This window comes from Phyllobates terribilis, unplaced genomic scaffold (genome assembly GCF_046119375.1).
Source record: "Phyllobates terribilis strain yellow unplaced genomic scaffold, ASM4611937v1 Scaffold_1__5_contigs__length_1240528914, whole genome shotgun sequence".
Classification (NCBI taxonomy): Eukaryota; Metazoa; Chordata; class Amphibia; order Anura; family Dendrobatidae; genus Phyllobates; species Phyllobates terribilis.
The window spans coordinates 895,466,359-895,478,878 of NW_027362761.1; the positions used below are offsets into that span (position 1 = coordinate 895,466,359).

Genomic DNA, 12,520 nt, shown 5'->3' on the forward strand with positions numbered 1-12,520 from the left:
TCGATTTCCCTCTCTGCTTGATCACAGCCTGTTTTGCATCTATCCAACTACTGATATTGTTCTTTTCTTTGCTGTGTTGTTCCCAAACAGGAGTTTTCACTTCCTCATTTTGGTTAGTCCTATCACATTTTGGGAGGGGCTATTTATACTCTCCTGGCACATGCAGTCTTTGCTGGCTATATTCCTAGTTAGATGGATGTTTGGAGTCCCAGCTCCCCAGTGAAAGATTATCTTGTTGAGGTTTTCTCTATTGCTTCTATTGCAGTTTGTTTGCGTATTCCCCTTCTCAGATCTTTTTACCATTTCATTACATTCAGGGGCTGGGGATTTTCACGTATACCAAAGGTCTTTTTGAGTTCCTTTTTTTCCTTCCGTTTTTCATTTATGATTGTGTAAACACATCATTAGACCTGTGTCTAACCTTCTGTCTGTGTGCACTCCATTCTGTTGTTGTGGTTTTGGGTTACACTCTGTATATAGTTGAGGGTGCCATTAAGGATATTCAGGGTCAGCCAATGTTGAGTAGGGGTGCCATTGCATAATTTTAGAGTGGCAACCTCCGCTGTCAGGCAGGGACAAATCAGGGTCAGATTAGGGATTGCCTAGTCTGGATACAAACCTGTGGTCTGCAGGTTTAACATCTCCCCTGGTTTGTTCATCCCCATGTGAGTGTTAGGGCTCAGTCATATCAGTTACTTAGGTTGTACAGATACATCACCAGGATTGTGAGGGCATAGGAATTTGCCTGCCTGCAGCTGGAGCAGACTGTGTTATACAACTTATACAACCGAACTTCTACTGTGTGTGCTGGGACTGTCTTCAATCCCAGCACTTTAATGCCTCAGATGCTGCTGTCAATAGTGACAGGCTAGAGATGGCCCCAATCACAGCACTTTATCCCCTTCAGATGCCACTGTCAATAGTGACAGATTAGAGCTGGCCTCAATCCCAGCACTTTATCCACTTCAGATGCCAGTGTCAATAGTGACAGGCTAGAGATGGCCCCAATTCCAGCACTTTATCACCCTCAGATGCCGCTGTCAATAGAATCAGACTAGATCTGTCTCCAATGCCAGCACTTTATCCCCCTCAGATGCCGCTGTCAATAGTGACAGACTAGAGCTGGCCCCAATCCCAGCACTTTATCCCCCTCAGATGCCGCTGTCAATAGAATCAGACTAGAGCTGGCCCCAATCCCAGCACTTTATCCCCCTCAGATGCCGCTGTCAATAGTGAAAGACTAGGGCTGTCTCCAATCCCAGCACTTTATCCCCCTCAGATGCCGCTGTCAATAGAATCAGACTAGATCTGTCTCCAATCCCAGCACTTTATCCCCCTCAGATGCCGCTGTCAATAGAATCAGACTAGATCTGTCTCCAATGCCAGCACTTTATCCCCCTCAGATGCCGCTGTCAATAGTGACAGACTAGAGCTGTCTCCAATTCCAGCACTTTATCCCCCTCAGATGCCGCTGTCAATAGTGACTGACTGGAGCTGGCCCCAGTGCAGCACTTTAATTTTCAGATGCTGCTGTCAATATTAACAGAATCGAGCTAGCTTTCAATCGCAGCACTTGTGATCAAATAATCGCATGTTCAAGTTTCCTTGTGTGACGCCCAGCTGCGCTTGGTATCACAGATCCTAGAAGAGTGCATTGATGGATTCCTCCACAAGAGGCCCCCATAAACATACACATATCTCCACCTTCCACCTCAGACCAGCAGAAGGAGCCCGTTAGGGATATAAATAGGGAAGGTGGAGCCAGGCAGTTCGGTTCCTGCAGAAGATGAGCCAAAGAGAGGTCAGTCTGCAGTGGAGCTCAGTGATTCAGCAGTTCCTCTGGAGAGTTCAGTTAGTATACATCTGAATACAGAGTTGAGCTCAGTCAGTTGTAGCTCAGAATAGTGAGCTTTAGGTGTGCCGGCCCCATAAGATCGGTGAAGCTGCCGTTACTGTGAGTAGCCTAGTGAGGGCCCGAGTAGGCCGAAGGCGAGTGGAGAGTTAGTACATAGGGGGCAGAGGAGCTTACCCAGCTCACCCCGAATCATTTACCGGACACCGGGTCCGAAGCTTACCGGGATCTCTATGACCCAGTAAGGCATAACCGGAATCCCTGGAAAACTACAGGTTCCAGGATCGCTAAAGTGCTGATACGTAACAGAGCCGGGAGACACATAGGCCCCGTAAGCTGAGGAGCGTGTACTCCAAGAAAAGGCCCTACCACAAGGTCAGCCAGCGCAGGACAGAGACAAAGTTAGGCCTAGCTCCAGGTAGGTCAGAAACTTACTACGCAGAGGCAAGAAACAGGAGGCCCTACACCCGCTCATTGGGGAGGATCCTGACATGTACCCTTCACCCTACAGTGCTCCGGGATGTGCCTGAATTCCCATCAGTAAAAGGTACTGAAGTGACTATCGTGTCCGTCCCTGTTCTTGCTCTGACCCGGCTGGGTCTCGTCTGTCCTGCATTCCCCCTGCATACGCTGCCCTGAGGCCTAGCTCCACCTGTGGGGAGCTATACCATCAAGCTGCCTTATCACCGGCCTCAGTGGACTGCCGCAGCGCTGGTGATTCTCACCAGATTCCACAGGTGGCGTCACGAACTTTCATAAAATAAACAATTATCCAGCCTTTTAAAGAGCGACCCCAGGGTAGCCAACCACCGCGACATCCCCAAGGCAAAGGCCCGGGTACCGAGTCATCCCCATCCCCTGGGCTAGTCACTTGTATTATGAAAAAAAAGTATTTTAAGCGAGAAAATTTTTTAGAAAAATGCAAAATCCCAGTTGTATGGTGTATTTACAGGAGCTAATAATCCTTCAGATTCTAACATTAATGATCCATCATTCACGATAATTGTGTAATGTGAATGAGTAGTACGACTGACTGAATGATGTGTCCAAAAACGCTCGTTTATGGTACATGAAATCGTTTGTTAGAGAAAAAATTCTCGTTCATCTTACAAAATTGTGTAATATAAATGGAGATTGTTCCCATGATTAGACTGGCAAAAAGAAGAAATGGAAATTCAAGTCCTAAATAGATATGGATTTCAGTGATTGGTTGATCGTGATCCAAGTCAATTGTTCAATAGCAGTTGGAGCAATAGAACGGGTGCATATTCATGTACTATTGTTCATTGTTATTAGTCCAAACGCTACTGGTCATATAAAACTATGAAATTCATTGTTATTGAACATTTTATCTCTAGTTTGATTACATTTTCTTTATACGGTATCATTGGAAATATTTAAAAAATACTTTATAAATTCACGTATTCAAAATGAATAGTATTGTTTATGGGATTTGAACATTGAAGACACCCACACTTCAGACTACCTGTATGTGTGAACACAGTGCATGATGTTCGATGTAACGATCACTATTCATCCATTTTATTCATGATTCTCATCCTATCTAAACACTTGTCTGACAACACTTGCTCGTCATGAGTTACGCTCGTATCGTTTATCATTGAAATAATCATCTGTTCATGTAAACGAGCCCTTAGTAATAAAAAAAATCAGTTATTTGTAAAAAAAACAAAAAAACACAAAAACATATATTTGGTTTTGCCACGTTTATAATAACCCATGCTATAAAACTGTATCGTTTTTTTTATCCTGCTTAACGAAAAGCATTAAAAAAATAAAAATATCACTAGAATTGCTTTCTTTTAATTTCGCCACATGAAAAATGTAATAAAAGTGATTAAAAAACCTTGTTGGACAAGAAAAATTATTTTATGGTGGGTATCACAGTAATTGTATTGACTTGCAGAATAAAGTTGATGTATCACGTATAATGCATGATGAAAAAACCAGGGCATTTTGGGGTTTTTTGTTTTTTTGTGGTCCTTCATCACAATTTATTGTACAAAAAACAACTTTCATTTGCTGAAGTTGTTATACCCATTTACAGATTAAGGGCTCATGCTCATCTACTAGCACTAAGTGAGGGTATTAAAATATAACTTTTAATAAATAAAGGCACAAAAGACAAACAAACCAACCAACTCACACAGGATAAAAAGACACGGTGTAACCGACAATGGTACAGTACACCCTTAGAATACATATTGGTGTTGATGCTTCATATAGTGACAATAGCCACATATACATCCTAAATCATGCAGTACATACTAGGTGTGTATATAACAAAAAAATTGGAATGATCTCTCCCAAAATCCCATGTCCACGGAAAAGGGAAGATGTTCAATACATTAGACATTGGTTATACTGGTCGTTGACCAGATCCACTACTAGGATACTGGTGATTAGATCTATGAATATGTCCATATCATGTATCCATCCCTGAAGAACCCAATAGGGAGAAATGCGTCCGGAGGTGCACAAAATTATTTCAGGGCTATCCACATTTAGGGCCAGATGTGGACTGCCCTTGTCAGGGCGGGAGCTATAGGGTAATAGGGCCATAAAACTCCTCCTTAATCCGAGCCTCACACCTCCATCTCCAAGACTTCTCTCGTGCCGCGCCAGTTTTCTGGAATGCACTGCCCCAAACGATCCGACTGATATCTAGCCCCCATGTCTTCAAATGCGCTTTAAAAACACATCTGTTCAGACAAGCCTATCACCTCACTTCCCTAACCTAACTCTCCCCTGTCCCCTCCTAAATAATAATCTTAATCTGCTCCTGGGTATTCAGCTGTCTCCACATCCTCCTTGCACCAAATACCACACGGTAACTGCTCTTAGACGGTTACTGGCTGATGACCATGTTCTGCCTATTGTGTCCCCCCATTTCCATGTAGATTGTAAGCTTGTGAGCAGGGCCCTCACTCCTCATGTAACTGTTGAAATGTGATACATTGTATTGTTTATATTGTCTGTATATGTCCCTACTTTATTGTAAAGTGCTGTGGAATATGTTGGCGCTATATAAATAAAAATTATTATTATTATTATACCATGCTCAGGGTCTATTAGGGCATCCTGCTGACTCCACCTGACTGCAAACAAATGATATGCTCAAGATCGATGTCTGATATATTGATCATCTTCCCTTTTCTGTAGACAAAGGATTTTGGGTAAGATTATTCCAATTTTTTTGTTATTTACACCTAGTATGTACTGTATGATTTAGGATGTATATGTGACCATTGTCACTATCTGAAGCATCAACACTGATATGTATTCTAAGGGCGAATGCATTGTCGGTTTTATTGTGTGTGACCTGACCTAATTGGTTGGTTTGTTTGTCTTTTGTGGCTTATGGTATTGGAAAATTGCTGGTTTTATCATATTTATTAAAAGTTATATTTTAATACCCTTAGTTTAGTTTAAATTGTGAAATAGGGAGTTGATTTGGGGCATTTAACTTGTAATCATTTTTGCTATGCTCATACTCATCTGCGTATAACTCAGATGAGTGAAATCCGATGAAAAATCGGATTGCACTCTGACTAATGTTATTCACTGATTTAGCGATCATCTGCGATTTTTTTCTCAGCTGAAATCTGGATGAGAAAAAAATCGCAGCATGCTGCATATTGCCGCCGTATATGAGACAAGACTCATCAATGCAAGTCAATGGGTGCGAGAAAAAAACGGACGGCACTTGGACCATCCGTATGCCATCCGATTTTTACGGATACCATTCTGTAGCATAGAACACTGTAAATGGTCCTGTAAATGATTGTATATGTAATGATGTAGAATAATAGTTACAGAGAAAAAAAACGCATTGCACATGCATGTCATACAGATGTCATACGGATGCTATGTGAGAAAAAAAATCTCACACTCGCATGACATATGGTATACCAAAACGGATTTCACTTATTCAACTTTTCTGGATAAAAATTGGAGCGATTTTTTTAAACGCAGGTAAGTATGAGCACTTACCCTAAAAACGGACTCTTGGATAGAAAATGACTGCATATAAATCCAGAATAAGAAGCCTAACTGCTATAGCTCAATAAGCCATTCAGGAACATGAACAAGAAGATAATTTAAACTTCATAGAACTGAAGGTTCCAGCATTAATAACATGTAATTGCAGCAGAATGGGCAGAGGTCACTGGCAAGGTGTTCTTAGGTCTTCAGTTTAGGGATGCCTTCAGTGACATCTCATCATCATCTATTGCTGATTAACACAAGAGTTATTTTCAGCTACACTGCCCTGTGAGAGGCGGAGAGAGGGGTGAGGAGGTGGAGGAGGAAGGGGGAGCTGATAGAAGTATGCTTCAAGTAGTGAAGTGAGTCTCACATCAGCTTGGGCTCAGCAGCAGTGAACAGAGGAGCAGAAAAACTCATTGCCCTCAAAATATAATGGGAAGCGATGTAGAAGATATGGGCATGTACGAGAAGGGGGGTTCTAAGAAATATTGCATCAGCGGAAAACATGCAGCTATTATTGTAGCGGCGGTGGTGGTGGTGGGATTGGCTGTCGGTCTGGGAGTTGGACTTACTTATCCAGAGCCATGTAAAAGCACCAATGGAGATGTCACCAAACCACCTACACTCAGCTCCAGGACCACCACACTTTTGCCAAGACCAACTTCTACTTCTGCTGTTCCACCACAACCAGACTCTGAAGGCTGCCCAGTTGAGAATAATGACAGTGGAGACTGGAGTCAGTTTAGACTCCCAAATGACATTTATCCCTTGCACTATGATCTGGATCTCCAACCTGAGATAGATAAAGATACGTACAACGGTACTGTGACCATCTGGCTGAAGGTGACTCGGTCAGGAAGTAGGCATCTGTGGCTGCACATCAGGGAGACCAAGATCGTAGGGCAACCCAGGCTGAGAAATCCAGATAACCAGGAGATCCCCATCGATCATTGCTTTGAATTTAGACTCCATGAGTATGTTGTCTTCCAAGCCGACCAAGTTCTGCTGCCCAATGCAAACAATGATGCACTGGATGATACCTATCGTCTGACACTGCAATTTGCAGGACAGTTGAATGGATCGCTAGTGGGCTTTTACAGGACCACTTACCAAGAGAATGGAGTGACCAAGTAATGTATTTATGACCTTCTTTACTATATACGTATACATAAATATATATTCTATTTTCTCTTTATTTATATAGCACCAACATATAACGCAGTGCTAATATTAATAGGGTACACATAGAAACAAAATCTGACAACTAACAACAATCATCTCTGCTTGGTTGTTGCAGCATCAGATAAATTGTTATTTTGCATGCTACATTGTACACTGCAATTAAGATGACCCTGACAGCATTCAGCAAATACATTTTCAGGATTTATTTGTGCTTATTGATTAAATGGAACTTGTCAGCTTCCAAGCCCCTCGTATACCACCACAATAACTTTATATAAGTGTATTCCTAGATCATGAGATGGTCCTTTGTGTGCCATACAGTTATTTATATATTTGAAAAATCAAGTTCTAAATAATAAATATAGCTAGTAATGTAAATTGGCCATCACTAGCCCCGAGGGCATTGACTTGCTTAGACTAATGTAGTCTCAGATCTTGTAATTATGCCCTGGGGGATGTGATAGACATCCACCATACAGGCGACATCACCATCAGGGCTCAGCAACACTCCAGCTTGAGCATGGCATTCTACTTTCTTGGTCATGTCTAATGAAGCGGGGGTATGCTCCTCAGCTTCTTCAGTGCACTGTGCATGCCAAGAAAGGCGTTTGTGATGCTGATCCCGCTTTATATCCAGCTGCAGGGAACAGGATCGGCATCATTAATGCCTCCCAGGCTTCATTGCACATGACCAAGAAGGCAGAACGTCACGCTTATGCTTATGAGTTGCATGGCCCTGATGGTGATATTGCATGTGTGGTGAATGTCAATCCCACCCCACTCACGGCGTAAATACAAGATTCAAGCCAGAACTTGTCTGTGGGAATCAACGCCCTGCTGGACCAGTCCTGGCTAATTTGCTTACCACAAGCCATATTTAGAACCTGATTTTTCAAAAATATAAATACGTTTACGGCACAAAAGGGACCTTCTTATAACCAAGGAATAGGCTTACCTAAAGTTATGGTGTTGGTTTAGCAGGGTCAGGGGAGCAAAAGTTTTAGAGGGTGCATAAGATGCAGTTGCATCTGGGTCAATGATGCCCTACAGGTCCTCATTTGAATATTGTATTTCTACCAATGGCTTGAGAAAGCTGAGGTCCCACAATGTTAACCTCTGCTGTAGGTTATCATTTTGCCAGGTATGTGAATAATAAGGACAAAACATGTTCTACTAGATTAGAATCATTTTTTCATAATATTTGTTGCAATCAAAGCAAATTATTTCAGTATATGTTTCTATATCTTTACATGCATTGACAAGAGCAGCAGTGAAGACAACACCTTCATTTTGTAAAAAACATAGAAACATAAAAAAGTAGAGTTGGATGGGACCTCCAAGGTCATCGTGTCCAACCCCCTGCTCAATGCAGGATTCACTAAACCATCTCAGACAGATGTCTGTCCAGCCTCTGTTTGAAGACTTCCATTGAAGGAGAACTCACCACCTCTCATGGCAGCCTGTTCCACTCACTGATCACCCTCACTGTCAAAAAGTTTTTTTTCTAGTATCTTATCTGTATCTTCTCCCATTCAGTTTCATCCCATTTCTTCTAGTTTTTCTTTGTGAAAATGAGAATAAGGCTGCGTTCACACATTGCTTTTTTTCCTGCGTATTTTTACGCTGCGTATTTCCTGCTTTTTTCCCTGCGTTTTTTTACGCAGGTAAAAAAAGCACCTCCATTCACACACTGCTTTTTTTCCTGCGTTTTTTTACGGAGGATGCAGGAGAAATGAAGTGTGAGGATGGAGGATTACACCTGTATGTAATGTAATGTATGTGTCTGTATGTAATGTAATGTCTGTGTCTATGTGTCATGTGTGAGTGTCCCCCTAGCAGTGTATGTACAGACAGCTTCTGGCTGCAGTACATACACTGCTTTAAAAGAAAAAAACTATGGATACTCACCTATCCGATGGATGGGAGAGGCGTCCGGTCTCACCGCTGCCAGCATCTTCAGTGAAGCGATGACAAGCCGGCGTTCGCACCGGTCCCGCCGCTTGCAACTTCCTGCCGTAAAGCGATCACAAGCCGGTCAGCTGACCGGCTTGTGATCGCTTTACGGCAGGAAGCTGCAAGCGGCGGGACCGGAGCCGACGCCGGCTTGTCATCGCTTCACTGAAGATGCTGGCAGCGGCGGGACCGGAGCGGGCGGTGGCACCGGAGCAGACGGCTCTCCCATCCATCGGATAGGTGAGTATCCATAGTTTCTCCTGCACCTCCATCAAAAAGCTATGGAATTACGCAGTGTGTGAACACCACTTCGTAATTCCATCTCTTATAACGGGCACAATAGGAGAAAGCGCGGGAGGCAGCTGCGTAAAGAATTGACATGTCAATTCTTTACGCAACTGCGATTATGCACTGCGTAAAAACACACAGTGTCTGAACGGCAAAGTGAATTTCCCATTCACTTTGCTGGCAGACACAAGGCACATTGCGTATTTTGAAAAAGCGCGCGCAAAAAAGCGCGCGAAAATGCGCAATGTGTGAACGCAGCCTTAAGCTGATTCCTCTACAGTGTGACAGCCCTTCAGATATTTGTAGACAGCTATCTCAAGGGCTGCCACACTGTAGAGGGATCAGCTTTACGTGCCTTATTATGGCACATTGCATGGGCTGTCTAAAACAGATAATTATTACATTTTACATAATTTTATTTACATTTGTGGTTCTTTATTATCATTTATTTATATCAGTGAGAATAATGGTAGGATGAAATATTTGCTAGAAATAAATACAAGAGTGCTGTCAAATATGTGGATGTTTTAAAACAGCGAAATGGGTTAAATAGTTTTTCGGGGTGCTATTCTAGACCGACGCTCATTGAACTGGAGTAGGAGCTAAGAATTTTTCACACCTTCTTTGCTAAATCATGGTTATATTTTTGTCAAGTGTCCAGGGTAATTTACACTACAGCTGGCACACATATCTAGCACACTGTCACTAACTAATGTTACTTAGAAAGTAAATCATGTCCAAGGCGCATTAGCTGGCTTTAATTGTAGAGAAGTTGTCAATGAAAACTCTTTGCAAACAATAGAATTAGTTTTACAGTGCCAAATAACTTTACCTGTGCCAGATCAACCATTTACATTTTGATTCTGAGAGTTCAGGTGGCAAATGGCTGTAACATTTTCCACTAGCTTTTTTTGAAGCAATAGTCAATATTTATTGCATGTGTTTGGTTATAAACCAACATTTAGCATTGTAGAGCTCATTATTTTTACAGGTTAATGCATTGCATACTAGATAAGAAAGAAATGTTGTCAAGAGTGTAGTGTATTTTATAGCCCAAATACCATTGTTGTGCCCACCTCTTACCATACCCATAACAATTCACCTAAACTATTGTCTGGGTCACTAGTGCTGTAATTTAATGCAGGTCATCCCATTCTGGTCTGAAATATAGTTACCTGTCTCTGTTTTGTATGTTGGTATGTTTGTATAAAATACCCCCAAATATTTTCATCCAGCTATGACGATTGGGCATCAGGGAACCTCCAGATAGAAAAGACTCCTAGGTCTACATGATATGTACAGCTCTTAAAGAGCATCTGTCAGCAGGGTTTTGCTATTTAATCCGAGAGCAGCATGATGTAAGGGCAGAGAGGCTGAATCCAGAGATGTGTCACTTTCTTAGCAGTTTACTGTAGTTTCAATATAATCAGTGTTTTATCAGCAGAATATTATCACTGCAGGACCAGGTTTCACATGCCAGACAGTCCAGCCAATTTGTTTAACCCCATCCAGCCACTGATTGACAGTTTGCTGACAATGCACAGTGTACACAGGAAGCTATCAAGGGTGATGGCAGGATTATATTCAGAATTCTGACCACTGCTACATTTACAACAGAGAAAACAGAGATTTTATCAAGACTAGACCAAGCAGTCCTAAAAGTGATATATCCCTGAAATTGGTTTTCTGCCCCTACATCATGCTGCTCTTAGATTCCATTTATCAGCAGTATTTTACACCCCCAATTACCCCAAACTATTCATATGCACATGTATCTCTTTCAAATACAATTCTAGCAATACCCTTACATGGCCAGTCTGTTCCCCCATTATTGAGAAATCAGCATTTGAATTAATGCTGAAGAACTATTTGTAGACCTGAAGCCTCTGTCACTCCAGCTCTAATCTTCGCCTAGTGCCATCTCCTCCTGCTTGTCATCCTCAATGCTGTGTGACTTCAGGCAAAAGAGTTGTCACTCAAGCAGGAGGAGGCTGGTCTGGGTGGGGGATAGAGCTGGAGTGGCAAAGGCTTCAGATCTACAAGAAGCCTAATTTCAGCCTCATTTGAATATGAATTCAGATGCTGATTTTTCAGTAATGGAGTAATGGACTGGCCATCTATAGGTATTGCTGGACTTGTCATTGAAAAGTATATGTGGCGCCCCTGAGGGTTCGGTCACCATTGAGGTATTGCATCTCATCCAGAGGTGTGGTATCTCACTTTCAGGTAAGGAAGGAGTATGGGTCAGGACCCTAACACTACATCCACTACACCACATTTCCGGGGGACAGGGCGACAATGCTCCTACGGGAGAGCACAACTGTCCCTGATCCCTGGCTGGAGTGGGGAGGAACCACCTAGAGAGGGGGAACTATGTAGTGGATGGGTGGAGGAAGTAGTTAAAGGGAGCACTGAGTAAAAGGTATAAAAGCAAGGAACCATTTTGGTTTAGGGGCAGACAGACAGTAGAAGAAGTGACAGAAGCAGAGGCTCTGTACGAGCTCTGCTCCACAGTCAGGCCTAGTCAAGAGGCCTGAGCCTGAAGGAGAAAGGAGAGGAAAGAGGGAGCAGGAAGGCTCCAGGAGAGGAACCGAAGGGACCCCAGGGGTACGGGCCGTGCAGCCGCCACCCGTACGCCCGCCGCTGCCAGGAGGTAGGGGGTCAGGCCAGAAGAAAGGAACCGGATCCCTCAACCAGCAGAGACTACAGGGCTCAACTTGGAACCGGAGGCTGCAGCACTTTAAGTACAGCAGGCCGTCCACACCAGCCATCAGGAAGGTAGCCACATAGGGCCAGGGGACGGAACACACGTCGCCCGCCAAGGCCCGAGGACACTGGACAGAGGTGCCGCTAGCAAACAAGACAAAAAACCAAGCAATGTGAACTGAGGTCTAAGATGGTAGACATGCAAGAAATAGGAGCATGTTCACACTAGCAAAAAGAAGCGAAACCTACAAAAGACAAAAATATATCTCATACCCTACCATCATTATATATAAATGTAAAGCAAAGTTGCATAATAAATATAGGGTACTTAGTGAACTATTTTTGATCAAAAAAAGTATACAAGCCGTCCCACCAGCGGCAAGGTGACCCTAAATTGGGACGGTACCTATACCGCCTATATTAAAAACCTTACTGTATATCAAAGTTGAAGTAATGCATATAAAAGGGTAGACAAATAGGACCGGGTCCCAACTCCAGACCACCTAGGCCCGTGGTAAGCTACATATATAC

At 42.9% G+C, this 12,520-nt stretch overlaps 1 protein-coding gene and 1 long non-coding RNA gene across 4 annotated transcripts in view; one reads left to right on the top strand and one right to left on the bottom strand.

The window, feature by feature from the left end:
- Positions 1-12,520, bottom strand: part of LOC141154635 (uncharacterized) — a 44,782-nt gene that overhangs the window by 23,699 nt on the left and 8,563 nt on the right. The gene's annotated exons all lie outside the window — the stretch shown is intronic.
- Positions 6,179-12,520, top strand: part of ENPEP (glutamyl aminopeptidase) — a 114,637-nt gene continuing 108,295 nt past the window's right edge. For both annotated transcript variants that reach the window (XR_012247455.1, XM_073640848.1), the window contains exon 1: positions 6,179-6,990. Coding sequence is in view for 1 of the 2 variants with exons in the window: in XM_073640848.1 (XP_073496949.1) it covers positions 6,293-6,990 (698 nt within the window). In the remaining variant the exon portion in view is untranslated. The remainder of the gene's footprint in view (positions 6,991-12,520) is intronic.